At 38.6% G+C, this 14,478-nt stretch overlaps 2 protein-coding genes across 5 annotated transcripts; one reads left to right on the plus strand and one right to left on the minus strand.

Moving 5' to 3' along the window:
- The first annotated feature begins 433 nt into the window (after window positions 1–433).
- Window positions 434–7,657, plus strand: LOC145629171 (mitogen-activated protein kinase 19-like). 4 transcript variants are annotated; one of them, XM_081681706.1, is made up of 10 exons: window positions 434–898; window positions 3,027–3,438; window positions 3,626–3,753; window positions 3,851–3,910; window positions 5,163–5,312; window positions 5,406–5,561; window positions 5,735–5,946; window positions 6,036–6,137; window positions 6,214–6,356; window positions 6,972–7,657. In XM_081681706.1, the coding sequence occupies exons 1-10, from the start codon at window positions 875–877 to the stop codon at window positions 7,394–7,396; spliced, it is 1,812 nt and encodes a 603-aa protein (XP_081537832.1). In that variant the 5' UTR covers window positions 434–874; the 3' UTR covers window positions 7,397–7,657. The 4 variants fall into 4 exon arrangements, with proteins under 4 accessions (XP_081537832.1, XP_081537834.1, XP_081537833.1 ...); XM_081681708.1 differs by having other exon boundaries at window positions 6,975–7,657; XM_081681707.1 differs by having other exon boundaries at window positions 3,030–3,438.
- A 422-nt stretch (window positions 7,658–8,079) lies between these two features.
- On the minus strand, window positions 8,080–9,697 carry LOC145627062 (uncharacterized). The gene is made up of 2 exons (XM_081679464.1): window positions 8,596–9,697; window positions 8,080–8,489 (listed from the first exon to the last, which is right to left on the minus strand). Exons 1-2 carry the CDS (start codon window positions 9,613–9,615, stop codon window positions 8,442–8,444), a joined length of 1,068 nt encoding a protein of 355 aa, XP_081535590.1. The 5' UTR covers window positions 9,616–9,697; the 3' UTR covers window positions 8,080–8,441.
- Between the last annotated feature and the right edge of the window lie 4,781 nt (window positions 9,698–14,478).

Consider the following 14,478-nt stretch of genomic DNA (forward strand, 5'->3'; position numbering starts at 1 on the left):
GAGGACGTAATATTGATCGAATAGCGTCTAAAACATTTATCAAGTAATAAGTTAATAATTCTTGATAACTAGCCACATAATGTGACCGACCACATATGAAAGTTTGTTATCAAATAAAAACGCATATATAATTCATACTCTCTAATACGAAGCATTGAAAAATATTTTGCAATACCAGATAAGTATTGATCATAGTTCATACTCCGTACTCTCTAATAAGTAATTAAGTATAGGTTGAGTAATAACTTTCCAAATAAATTCTTAAATTACATTTGTATTTTTAATAAAGTATATATCCCGTATATGACATTTAATTTAAACTATAGAGAAAGTAAATTATAAAAAGGGAAAGGGTCCATAAATAAAAAAAAAAAATACTAAAAAAATAACACCCAAGCCACAGAGATATAAAACGATGCTTCCATCTTTGTTCACAAATCTCTCTCTTCCTCTTTCAAATCTCTGACCACTTATCTTCCTTTCTCATTTTTCTCTCTCCTCTTATTTCTGCAAAAATTAAACCAAAAATCCCCATTTTTCTCTCTCCTTTTGTTTTTCGTTGAAGGGTAAAATTGTCAAAATTTTGTTGCAGAGATCCGTTGGAGGAAGAAGAAAGAGGGGTTTTTGAAAGTATATGAGAAAGGTTGAGGTCTTACGAAAAGACTCTTCTGCCCTTCTAATTCGCCGTCGTTCTCGCTGGGGTAAATGCGGCTGATTTCTTCTTCTTGAAAGATATAGATAGAGAGCTAGAAAAACGAAAACCCAAAAAGAAAATTTTAAAAAGGGAAAAAAAGAAAAATAATTTTTTTATTTGGTGGGGTTTATTATAAAATAAATTTGAATTCTAGGGTTCTTGAATTTGATCATCAACAAGATGCAGCAAGATCAGCGCAAGAAGGTTAGATCTCGTTAATTTTGAGTGTTTGTGAAGCAAGTTGAGATCTAATGATTTTTTGATTTTTTTAAAAATTTTTGGTGGGTGAGATTAAAGTGAGCTAATTCGCCTAATTGCATTGAAAATTGTGATCTGGGTCTTTGTTGTAGTTCAAGTAAATTTAATTTCTGAAATTTATTTGTTTAAATTTGAATTGGGTTTTCTGGGAAATCATGTTCTGAGAGAGTTAATTGAATTGAGCTTAATGGGGGCCGTAAAGGGCAATGGTGTAGACGGGCAATGGTGTAGACGGGATTTGAACTCGAACTTGGGTTTTATCAGCATATCCATAATTAAGTTCAATTTTGGATTAGGTTTTGAACTTTTTTACTGAAACTTTTTTTTTTTGAAAACCTTTATACTGATAAACTTAAAAACCCAGAAATTATTTGTTATTATATTTTAATTTTTGTTACTTAAATCCATAATTTCATTAAAATTTAGGTGGGTAGCAATATCAAATATTTGAATATTTCGACCATAATTTCATTAAAATTGCTAGTTTTGTGTATTAAAAAGGAAGGCTATTTTTTTTTTTAATAATTATTTTAGGGATGATGATGTATGCTATGTTGGTGGGAATATAATTGTCGGTGGAGGAAGAGTGAGTTCAGGGCATGTTTGGCAGGAAGTTAGAGAATCAAAGTCAATAGTGTGTGTATCAAATCAATGGCACGTATTACTTTTTCTTGTTATGACATTTTGACCTTTGTACAAACAAAAGATATTTCCTGTTTTTCCTGTTTGGATATTATGGTTTTGGATTTTTATCAATTAGTTTTGGTTTACTGATTTTGTACTAAAAACTTGATTTTGTTCCAAGTGTTTCGGTGTCGGTGTTGCTCTTTTTAGGGGACTAATATGAACTGAAATTCTTATCTGTTTGGTTTGTTTTGGTTGTGGATGAGGATGAGTATGGGGGGTTTCATGATCTGAAAAATGTCATTTGGCATACTTTAACTGGGCTTCATTATTGGAGTGATTGCCATGAATGGTTCTATTATCAGATCAATTCGACTGATGTCTGCATTTTCTGTATGGCTGTTACTAATGAGTTGATATGTCCTTGTAAAGTTCTGCACATAAGAAAATGGTTGTGATGAGTTGATTTGTCCTTGTAAAGTTTTGTACATTAGAAAATGGTTGTTATGAGTTGATTTGTCCTTGTAAAGTTTGCACATAAGAAAATGGTTGTTTGACGTTTCACAATTATCAACAACATGAGCCCAACATTCGTTTTGGGATAGAGGGGGGTGGGGTGGTGAGGTGGAACTAACATCATTTTGAACAAGAAGGGCAAAGGCGCGGGATTATGAATCTTTCCACTCCGTTCTGTTTGGAATGAGAAAGTTTTTAACATCTTCTGAGAGAATTCTTGTCAAATAAGAAAATGCTTATTACATTATTCGTTTCGGGATAGAGGGGGGTGGGGTGGTGAGGTGGAACTAACACCATTTTGAACAAGAAGGGCAAAGGCGTGGGATTTTGAATCTTTCCACTCCGTTCTGTTTGGAATGAGAAAGTTTTTAACATCTTCTGAGAGAATTCTTGTCAAATAAGAAAATGCTTATTACATTATTCGTTTCGGGATAGAGGGGGGTGGGGTGGTGAGGTGGAACTAACATCATTTTTAACAAGAAAGGCAAAGGCGTGGGATTATGAATCTTTCCACTCTGTTCTGTTTGGAATGAGAAAGTTTGTAACATCTTTTGAGCGAATTCTTGTCAAATAAGAAAATGCTTATTACATTATTGGCTGTGCTAGAAAATTGCTTTCAAATATAAGACAGTGTGCTTGCTTGATATCTGCTGATAATTTTTTTTTGGCAAACATTAATGCAATGTTCTAGATTCAATTCAGAAAGTCTCTTTGGGCACAATACATATATGCTGGAATTATATAATAATGTACTCCTGGAAAGGGTGGGGCTAATTAGGTTGACAGTAGATTTTATGATGTGAAAGACAAAACATATGTGTGGAATTTGTGTTCATCGCCTTTTTCTGCTGCATGGTGTGTGGATGATAGTTTTTTCAATATCTTTTGCTTTCTCCTGGCATTTCCGTCTAACTAATTTATGTACGATCATTAGCAGGCTGTAAAAGAACCAGAATTCTTCACTGACTATGGTGAAGCTAACAGATATAAAATTCTTGAAGTTATTGGAAAGGGAAGCTATGGAGTTGTTTGCGCTGCTATTGATACACATACAGGGGAAAAGGTGGCCATTAAAAAGATAAATGATATCTATGAGCATATCTCTGATGCTATCCGAATCCTGCGAGAAGTAAAGTTGTTGAGGCTTTTGCGGCATCCTGATATAGTTGAGATCAAACGTATTATGTTGCCACCATCTAAGAGAGATTTCAGAGATATTTATGTTGTCTTTGAGCTTATGGAGTCTGATCTTCATCAAGTCATCAAAGCTAATGATGACTTGACCCGTGAACACCATCAGTTTTTCCTCTATCAAATGTTGCGTGCTCTAAAATACATGCATACAGGTACGAAGTATTATTTTATCTAGTTCTAAAATAAATACATGAATTTGTGGTAATTTTAATAGCATTTTCTTCTTAGTTTGACTTCTTCTCTCTTGCTTGTGATTGCATCTGTTTCTTTGTTAACATTTCTTAATAGCTTTTTGTGAGCATGATTATGAGTATATTCACTTGTATTTGATTGTTGCAGCTAATGTCTACCATCGAGATCTTAAGCCCAAGAACATACTGGCTAATGCCAATTGCAAACTCAAAATTTGCGACTTTGGTCTGGCTAGAGTAGCATTCAATGACACTCCTACAACTATATTTTGGACGGTACTAAGACAGTCTTATTTACTTTTGTTGGTGATTGAAATCCCTCTCATTTTTGCTGATAGTCCATTTGCTGTGTGCTCGTCTGTGCAATTTACAGGATTATGTTGCTACAAGATGGTATAGGGCGCCAGAACTTTGTGGATCATTTTTCTCTAAGGTATGTGTGCTTATCATACAAGATGATAAAAATGGAAATTTGTGATTGCTTAGTTTCTTATACAACTCATTTCATTCTTCTATCCTGATTCCTTTAGTGTATATTTGTATTGACATTGTGTCCTTTGAACTTAATGTCCGATTTGCGGTCTCCGCTGATGTATAAATATTAACTTGTAGCAATTGTTTTATTTGAGTGTTTTTTCGCATTCTACCTACAGTGTAGTAGTGTCATACTTGTGTTAGTAGATTAGCCGGTAAGCCTTTGTAGGGATGAACAAGGTAGTATGATAGTCGATGAATACATGACCTATATAAGTTTGGAAACCATCTAGTTTCATTCTCTTTTCCTCGTTGCTTGATTTTAGGATTTTGAGAAAGAAAGTGTTTAGTAGTGTTTGCTGGTTTTACCCTGTAGGATAATGAGTTATTAAATATATTACATTTTCAAACTAAAAATTAACCTTTGTTGTTTATTTTTCTAAAATTACCTCATCTTTGTAATGTTATCCAGCTCATATGATCTGTTAGAAAATTAAATGTCTTAAACTAATCCGGATAATTAATAAGATGAAGAGGATTCCATGGGGTGAGGTATTAAGCTTAGTTTTCCCTGAAAGCTAATTTCTTGATTTGTTTACCAAAATACCAGTATGGGTTAATAGACTTAGTCAATTGTTTTATTTAACACCATAAGGGAAAAGGGCAACGTTACCAAATATCATGTATGTTTTAGGTGCACCTATATAGGTTACATTTTACGGTTACTCGTATTATAATATAATACTGTAAAATATTTGAAGACAAATGTTAATCCCAAATTCAGTGACAGCTTGTAATATAGAGCAACCTATCTTAGATTAGTGGGGGTATAAATGATTAAATGCTGCCTGTTCACCTTTCGCCTGTTTTATCATTCTGTTATTAATTAAGTCTCTGATCTTTTGTCCATGCTAAAGTATTTGTTTTGAAACCACTCAGGCTTAAAAAACTTGCGTCAGTTATGAATTGTATTTTAATGTATGCTGCATTTCAATATTATAATTGTATTCTTAGTATTTTAAAGTAATAGTAATATGTAGATCAAAATAATTCTTGTTCAGGGAGGATTATTGATCTCACCTGGAAGTTGATATTAACTTGTCCTTCAGGTAATAGTGTCTAGTCTTGTGATCGATTACTGAAGCTGTTTGCTTGGAGTCACATGTGTTAATTTTGATATTTGGTCTGACTATTGACCTTGCCTTGTGCAGTATACTCCAGCCATAGATATTTGGAGCATTGGCTGCATCTTTGCTGAGGTATTGACTGGAAAACCGTTGTTTCCGGGTAAAAGCGTGGTTCACCAGTTGGATATAATCACAGATCTTCTGGGTACGCCATCACATGATGTTATATCTGGGGTATGGTTTTCTATTGCATCTTCAATGTGATTAACCATGTTTTTGTTCTATACATAAATAATGTCATGATCCTAAAATTTTATGCGAATTCAGGTCCGCAACGACAAGGCTCGCAAATACTTGACCGATATGAGGAAAAAGCAGCCTGTTCCTTTCTCTCATAAATTTCCAAATGCGGATCCCTTAGCATTGCGTTTGCTACAAAGATTGTTATCTTTTGATCCAAAGGACAGACCAACTGCTGAAGAGGTTGGTACTATGACCGGACCTTAGTTTTCTGTTTCACTGTAAAATAAATTGTTTGTTGAGTATTTGATTAGAATATCCTACTATTTGCATTCAAGTTGTGTCCTAAACTCTTTGTAAACTTAAAATCACAATATTTATATTTCTGTTGATATTGAGAATCTGTTTTCTATCAGGCACTAGCTGATCCATACTTTAAAGGCCTATCCAGAGTTGAGAGAGAGCCTGCATGCCAGCCAATCTCAAAATTAGAGTTTGAGTTTGAGAGGCGAAGGGTGACTAAGGATGATGTTAGGGAACTGATTTACCGAGAGATCCTAGAATACCATCCTCAGTTGCTCAAAGACTACATGAATGGAAATGAAGGGAGTAATTATATCTATCCTAGGTGAGATGATCCTGACTATTGTTCTGGTTTCTATTCTTAGCAATGACGTTTACGCTATTGCTTATCTATCAGCTGGTTTACATATGCAGTGCTATAGGTCAGTTTAAAAAGCAGTTTGCGCATCTTGAAGAAAGTGCTGGTCGAAGTGGACCAGTCATCCCTTTAGAGAGAAAACATGTTTCCCTTCCAAGGTATAGCTATAGCTCTCTTCCCTTGGTGACGTTTGATGAATACATATTACATGTTCCTGACCTCGTCATCTTTCAGGTCCACGGTACACTCTAGTACCATACCTCCCAAGCCATTGGCATCTTCACACAAGGACCATCAAGCTAAAGAGGAGATGAGACCATCAGAAAGTTATGGAAATTTATCAAGCTCTATAAGACAGCCACCAAGAGTCCCACCAGGTATTTCATGCATCTACGGAATGTTGATGGTAGCTCTTTTATTGTCTGTTATCTGTCAGTAGCATTGTTCTGATGTCATCAGAGGAGATATTGAACAGGGACTTAAAAATTGATCTTGTGTGCCTAATGGATGTTTCTACCTTTAGTTAATAGTTAGTGATTTGATCTAAATTGGCATGCTGTCTCATGTTAGATTTGGTGTCCTTATTGTGCACATCGAGTTCTTATTTAGTTCACTAAAAGTGGGAAGGAAAATAAATTAGTTCATGAAGCTGCTTGACTTTCTTATTGGCCATCTTTCCATCGTAAATTGCTATTAAGCCAACTAGCAAGGTAAATGTATGACAGTGTGAACTAAAATTCTAAGGATAGACTAATAAGGTGCTGAAAATTTGAATAGTGAAGTTACAATTTATTTTATATTATTGATTATTTTTAACACAGCTCAAATAGTTAAAATAACAGTCAATCAAATGTGACCTTGAGATATAGGGTCAGAGAGTAAGGCTGAAAATGTATAGTGCTTTTTTATATGAATGGAATGAGGTTAGGCTGTTGTCACTTGCCATATCATATTATTGAACCCTCTATTATGTTTTTGTCTTGTGTTTTCAGCAGCAAGACCAGGAAGAGTTGTAGGACCTGTTGTTGCATACGAGTCTGGCAGAAGCATGAAGGATGGCTACGAGGCTAGAGTATCTATGCAAAATGCAGTATTACCACCACAGACAGCCTCACCACAGTATTACATCAGGCCCAACATCCAGCCAGCCCAATCCAAGCCAGGTCTTGGGGCTGGAAACGAACAAGGCCACGTTTCATGGGCTAAACAGCAACAGCTACCTGTACAGCCAACCCATGAAGTTACTATTGACATCAACACTAACCCTTATCATCACCCTCAACCCAAGTCGGACCAATATAGTAGCAGAGTAGCCCTTGATGCAAAGATAATGCAAGCTCAGTCGCAGTTTAGTGCTACAGCTGTAGCAATGTCAGCTCATCGAAATGTGGGTACTGTTCAGTATGGAATGTCATGAATAATGCTAACAAGTGGGCTTTGGTCTTACCTTTGTATTAATGGGCATTGTGCTGGGGCTGTCTATCCAAGAAGGTTGAGGTTTTATGACCTCCCTTTCCATGGATTGTTAATTATGCCGGAATTATGTAGTGTGTCAACATCATTTGAGCTGTACGATTTCAGTAGATGCTAGATCCTTTTTAGCTAATATTTCCTGCTTTGTTATAGACACTTAGTAAGTTAGTATAAGTAAATAAATAAAGTAATCAAAATTTGAGAAGAGTCGTGTTGTATCTCGTGTTTTAATTCATTTAAACCCTATGTTTTCTTCCTTTAAGAAGGTTAAATGCATACAGAAAAAAGAAAGAAAAGAACCCCTTCCACATAAGATGATTCAGATACGATTCCTTAATTTGTAATTAACTCTCCAAATGCCAAGAGGCAGTTCACTACAATATACATGAAGAAAATGGCGTTTAGTTTTGTTTGCTTTGCACCATATTCTTACTGAATTCGGCATTAAAACTGTGAAATACTCTTACTAAATTTCTGTATACCTGTGCCACATCTCATTATTAGGGATTAAGAATGTTAGCTTCAACGACTGCTATATAACCTAGTCAGCATCGTGTTAAAGATCATTCTTTAACTTGCAGGCAAACTGGTGAATTGATTTGAATAGAGGCAGTGCGAAATGTAGAATAATAACATTGTTCAACAATCAGTATTGTTGCTTAATTATTGAAGGACTAAATATGAATTCACATCCAATTGATGTAAACATAGAATGAACATCTTTTTATACTCTCTTTGAACCGCAGATGTAAATCATGCAATTGTTCGATGACAGTCACATACTACTGTCACTGAATATACAAAGTAAACAAAAAAAGAAAAAAACCATTAGCATGTATTTCGGATCACATTCACTTGAAGGTCAGTATCTATCTAAAGTCAATTGATCCCTTATACCAATAACCAAGAAAACTAAACAAAAAACTAGTACTGTATTTGCTAAACCCAGAAATCAGCATCTCTCTACCAATTCCAAACTGTCAGAAATTTTACTCCTCATCTCTGGCAACAATCTTGAACTTTCCTGTTTGTTTTTGCTGCAACAAAGAAAATCAAACAAAACGAAACCACATCAATCAACATTTATACCTCTTAATAACATTATATAACGGTACAATAGATAATTGTGTTAAAAATGGTTACCTTTTTCCATAGCTCAGTATGTTTTTTGCAGAACCCAGCAACAATCCCACCAGTATTCTTCCCTTCTTTAAGCTCAATAGTAAGATCTTCCTGCAATCCACAAGTCACATGAAACGCCAACGGACACTTAGGCTCAGAACACTCAATAGCACACCCTTTGGTCTGTTTACACAGGTAACACCTATCCCTCCACCTCTTCTTAGGAATCTTCGAGCAATCGATCCCATCCCGGCCTTCAGGGTCCTCAAAGAAAACCTCCGGGACTAGCAACGCGCACACGACGTGAGCCCAACGCCCATCACTCGTAGGCTTCATAGCACCCTTAGTGACAGGACAAAGGCAGCACTTGTGAGCCAAAGGTCGTGAGTTTGAGTTCGAGCACTGAGCACAGAACCATTCCCCCTCGGGAATACCCTTGACGAGAGGGTTTCCGTAACAGCTGGAATGAACCATAAGGTCACACCCATCACAGAACACAATCGGATCTGATGGATCACCATCTGTGCTCTCACATACGGCGCATAAAATCCCATCATCGTCCTCGGCTTCCTCTTCTTTCTCCTCCTCTTCACCATCACCCTCTACTTTGATTTCGACTCGATTTGATTCCTCTTCTCCACCATCATCCTCCATTTTAGATTCAACAGATGGGTCATACTCAAGATTCAGATCAATGGGTAGGGCAAGAGAAGGAGGAGGAGACTTAACCGGGCTGAATTCGGGCTTAAAAGCCCAAATCCTTTTCTTGGCAGGTAAACAGTAAGGTGTAGGAGGGGTAATTGTAATTGAAGGAGGAATATTTTCTTTCTCATCATTGAAATCAAAAAATGAATCTCGGGCATATTTTCTCTTTTTAGCTGGGAGATTAGAGGGTGACAATGGTAAAGCTTTCGCTTTTGGTTTTGGTTCCGATTCGGGTTTCGGCTCTGGTTGACAGAGCTGTTGCTGCTGCTGCTGTTCTTGTTGTTGCAGCAGCCTGAATCGCTTTAATGGAGGTAAAGAATTGAAATTTGCATCCATTTTTAGAAGAGAGAGAAGAAGATTGAGAGAAATTAGCAAAGAAAATTGTGAAATTAGGGAAGTTTATTGAAAGGATTTGGGGGTGTTATCATTTTAGAGGGATTGAAAATGAATTGAAAGGAAAAAAAGGGGGGAAATAAGGAAGAAGTCCGGGAAAATTAAAATGGTGGGTTTTGACTTTTGAGTTTTGCAGGTTGAAAAATTAAAATAGCGCGGAATTTTTAAAACGTTAAAAAATGTGTTTAGTTTTCAGGTTTTTATTTGGTTAGAAGTTTAAAAGGTTTGGAAATGGCGCCATTTTGTGTTTTTGTATATTTTGTAAGGTTAGATTTGTCGTGGACTTGGTAACGACTATAGCCGGCTAGCCGCATGCTAATACTCATATCAATCATCATATATGTTATGTTGACTTGATTTTTACTTATTTTAATTTATTTTAATGGGTAATGCTATATGCAGTCCTTAGGGCTGCATATAAGCATTTAATATACTTCCTTTTTTAGTATTAAGTTGGAAATTTATCGACAATTTACGAGTAAATCGATGTTATAAATATTTATTAATTATCAATTCTTTCATTTTTTAGGTTCTTATATGCAACCCTTATATATCTTTTTCCTATTTTAATTTTACCTTGTTTGAACGTATTAAATGTTATTAGTATTTATTTTAGTTGTAATTTAAAATGTTTTAAATTGGATAGATATGATATTATGACATGTTTTGTCACCTTATTTCCACTTATTTTATTAGGAAAAATTTATATGGAAAAATTAATTGTGAAGAAATAAGTTTTAATAAGGGTTGACAAAGGTTAATCGAGTTCAAATTATTATATCTAAGATAAGTTTTAATAAAGGCTACTTCGTTCATAAAAGTCTAGATAATTTCAGATAAGTGAAAATTAGATGAATAACACATAATCTTACCCCTTACCACCTACTAAATTTATAAACCCTTACTAGTTAGCACTTACTCCATACTAAACTTAATAATTTTGTTATTTGCTCCATTTCATAGAATAGAATTGTCATTAGTGAATTTTTAATATACTCCGATGAGAAAAAAACATAATCAATAATGTTATTAGATTCATTTGAACATCAATTTCAATCTAGCTATTATCTTTAATAATATTTACTTATAGTACATAATTATAAATATTTATGGTCCAACATATTTTTTAAAGATCATAAATAAAATAAAATAGAGCAAACAATAAGAGACAGAGTGAGGAGGGGGTGGGTACACCTTAAAATCCACACCCAACTCCCAATAGTTCATTAATAAGTGAAGCTAGAGAATTGTTCATGATAATTGTTCTTTTTATTTATCCACCAGTCCACAATAAACCTTAAGGTTCTATCCTTCTTGCCTACTAACATCAATGGAGAAGAAGAAGAGCTAGAAATGTTTCAATGATGCCTTTATCAATCATTTCTTAAACCAATAGTTTTATCACTTCCCTTTGCTTCATTGGGTATAATGTACACCTTACTTTATGCGGAAGAAATTCAGATAGCACTTCCAACACACGATTATACATTTCCTTCAATGACTAACCGTCGAATGCCCAGCTTCATATCGCAACTCCCCAGTGCTAGGGGTGAGCAAAAATTTGAGTACCCGGTTCCAGAACTTGAACTGGTTTAGACCCAGTGGGCCCGGACCCGAAACTGGTTACACTGGATCCAAGACCAATTCCAAAAATATGGACCCGGTTAGAACTGGGACTAGTTCCAAGTTCTGAATTTTTAGAACTAGCTCTAATGCAGCAACGACTAAGAATGTATGCACCGTAACTGTTTTGGGTGTTTTTGTCCCTCGGGAGAGTTACAACACGAAGACTGATCCGGCTTGAGCTGCACCTGCAAAATAACGGAGACTCCGGGTGGTTGGAGCTCCGCCTCCGACGGTCAAGTTAGTGACTTGAAAAGGAATAAAGAGTACGGAAATTAAGGTGGGTATCTGCTCAGATTTCCAAGCTCAGATGTCTCTATCACAGGGACAGTGTAATAATAAATGAAAAAGTCCCCCCAAAAGAGGGAAATCCCCCTATTTATAGGGTCCTCGAGATTTGGGCCCCTGATTAGGTCATTGATCCCTAATCATTGGTGGGCTGCGCCGCATTGCGGCTTTCTCGGGATTTGGGCCTGAAGGCCGCCTTTTTTCCCTTAATTTCCGGAATGACATGTATCAAGCAGGGATTGGTCCACTTTGGGCCATCCTGAGGCTGACACGTGTCACCCTCTGATTGGACCACGTGGCAGGGTAAAATTACCCTAAACATTTGCCCCTCACAGATGTGACGTGGCACGCCACGTGGCATCTGTGACACATGTCACGCTCCGATTGGTGGTAATTTTACCATTAAAGAGTAACCGTTCACCTTCCGAGTAAATTACGAGAATGCCCCCGTATTTACCCTCTATATATAGCCGTTTACCCTCATAATTTTGTACGTTTACAAAAAATTTTCTAGAGAAAGAACTTTGAGAGAGCAGAAGTCATCCGTTTGAGTCAGGCGCAAGCAAGAGAGCTCGTTTTCTACCGACCCAGCCGGACCCGCCTAGTTTCAGATATCACTTCAAAAGGTACCGTCTCTGCCTCTCTCAACTCTTTTCTTTTTTCACCGCTTGTACATATTTCTTGCAATAAATGGATGCATCACCAACACACACGGCACAGCCTAGGTTAGAGTCCAGCCGGTCACCAGGGACGACTGAGTCTAGGACTGGGAATGCCGTCTCGGGGTGTTGGGACCACCCTTTGCCTTGGATTCCGACCAGTTATGTGTCTGTGCAGGACACAATGGCTCGGACAATGTAGACGGCTACTGATCCAAATTACAGAAGCGAAGGCTCAGGCGGCCAAATGCCTGAGGGAGAAACGTCTGGTCGGGGAGACCAGACGGCTCTGGAGAGATCCCCTCCGCGCGCCCCTTCAAATCCCGCTGATTCCTTTTTGGAAGAGTGTGACCAAGGCGGCGATGAGGCCGTCTCTGCCCCCTTAACCCAAAATGAGGAGGAGACGGAGAGCGACAGCTCCGCCTCTACCTCTGAGAGCAGTGACGATTTACCCCCGCTTGCGGATAGCGAGGAGGAAGAAAGGAAAAAATGGAATGAGAAGGACAATCCCTTCAACATTCACGTCTCCTCCAAGGACCGAATCCAAATGGAGGAAAACTTAAAGAATTTTACTCAAATGCACCCGCTTGGAGACTGGTATAGGATCCGGGTGCCGCCTGAGAATGGCACCATCGCCTGGGAGGACGATCAAGAGAACGCCAACAACTATTTCGGCTGTTATGAGGCGGCGTTCAAGGCTGGTCTTCGCTTCCCCCTTCACCAGGCGGTGAAGGCAATTTTGAGAGGCTACGGCCTCGGAGTCTGGCAACTTACCCCCAACTCTTGGACAAACATTCTGGGGTATGTTGCCGCCTACGAGTTCCAGGGGCTTAACCCCGGCTGGGAGGCTTTTGCTAGTATGCATTATCTTAGTAGAAGCCCAGGCGGCTGGAGGGCGTGGTACACTCTAACCACGCATCCCCAATATATGATGACCTTGGACAAGGTCTCGAAATTCGACGGCTGGAAGCACGGGTTCTACCTGATGTCAGCTCCAACCAGACGGGAGAATTATGAATTCCGTCTGTATAATAAGAAGCCCGACTTGATGGGCCGAAAGTGCGCTCTTCCCCGGATCCCAGAGGAAGATTTTGACAAGATCATTGAGGCAGACTTTTTCGGCCTCACAGACGCGACCTTGTCAACCGGGGAAACAATAAAAGTCCCCAAGAACTGGATCCCCAAGAGCGCCTGGTTCAGGGACGAGTGTTTCCTAGCCGCCTGCGGGCTAGGGCACATGTTTACCAAACGTATGCGCCTGAGTTTATATCCGTCTGTAGTATTTTTCTATCGAAATTGATTTATGATATTGACCAATTTCTTTCTTTTTGCAGAAGAAGCATTAAACATGTTGCAGACGGAGAAAACTCCCAAGCGGTCCTCTGCAGTCATCCGCAAGGAGCTTGCGGAAAAAGCTGCGGCTAAGGTCAAAGCCAAGGTAATAAACGCCTGACCATTTCGCAAATTGGTCTTAAAAATTATTTTTCCCGGATGCTAACTTTAACTTGGTTATTTTCGCAGGGAGGAGAGGTTGGAAAGACGTTTGAGAAACAACTCAAACGGGCTAGGGAGGAGACCCCCTCCGTCCTCAACAAAATAAAAAAATCCACCTCCGCGTCAACTCCTGGCGCCTCAGCCGGGCATCAGCAGATGCAGATAGCGGGGCGAAACGAGAAGGTAGGCGGCAGCTTGTGCCTCGATCTCATCATCCCCTTATCAGCAACTGGGGGGTTCACTGCGCCTGCAAGCGGTTCCCGCTTGGCCGGCTCTGAAGGTAAGAACCCTTTTGAATCCCCGCCCGAGCTGGGGTGGCCTTTGCGAGTGAAATCCCACTCCCAACAGACGTCATCCTCAGACGGTCGGCAACAGATAGGTGCCGCCTTAGTTTCGCACTCATCACGTATTGATTGTGGTGCAGATCAATCTCCCCGCTGGCCAGACGTCCAGAAGCATGCCAAGGCCATACTGGAAGCCGTCCGGAAGAGGGATAAAGACAGTATCCCTGGGATAGAGACGTTCAATCTGGAACGCATTCTATCCCTTCTGGCTGAGGTAAGAAACTTGTCAATTTTATTTCTTTCCACGTGTTTTATCCCGCCTGCAATACTTATACCGCCTGCTTTTTTGCAGGCCATGCTGCGGGTGGACGGGCTCAAACGTCCTTATTCCCGCAAACGAGAAGAGGTAAAAAGGGCCAAGAAGTCCGCCATAGACGCTGATAATATTGCTTTACACT

This window comes from Chenopodium album, chromosome 4 (genome assembly GCF_948465745.1).
Source record: "Chenopodium album chromosome 4, dcCheAlbu1.1, whole genome shotgun sequence".
Taxonomy (NCBI): Eukaryota; Viridiplantae; Streptophyta; class Magnoliopsida; order Caryophyllales; family Amaranthaceae; genus Chenopodium; species Chenopodium album.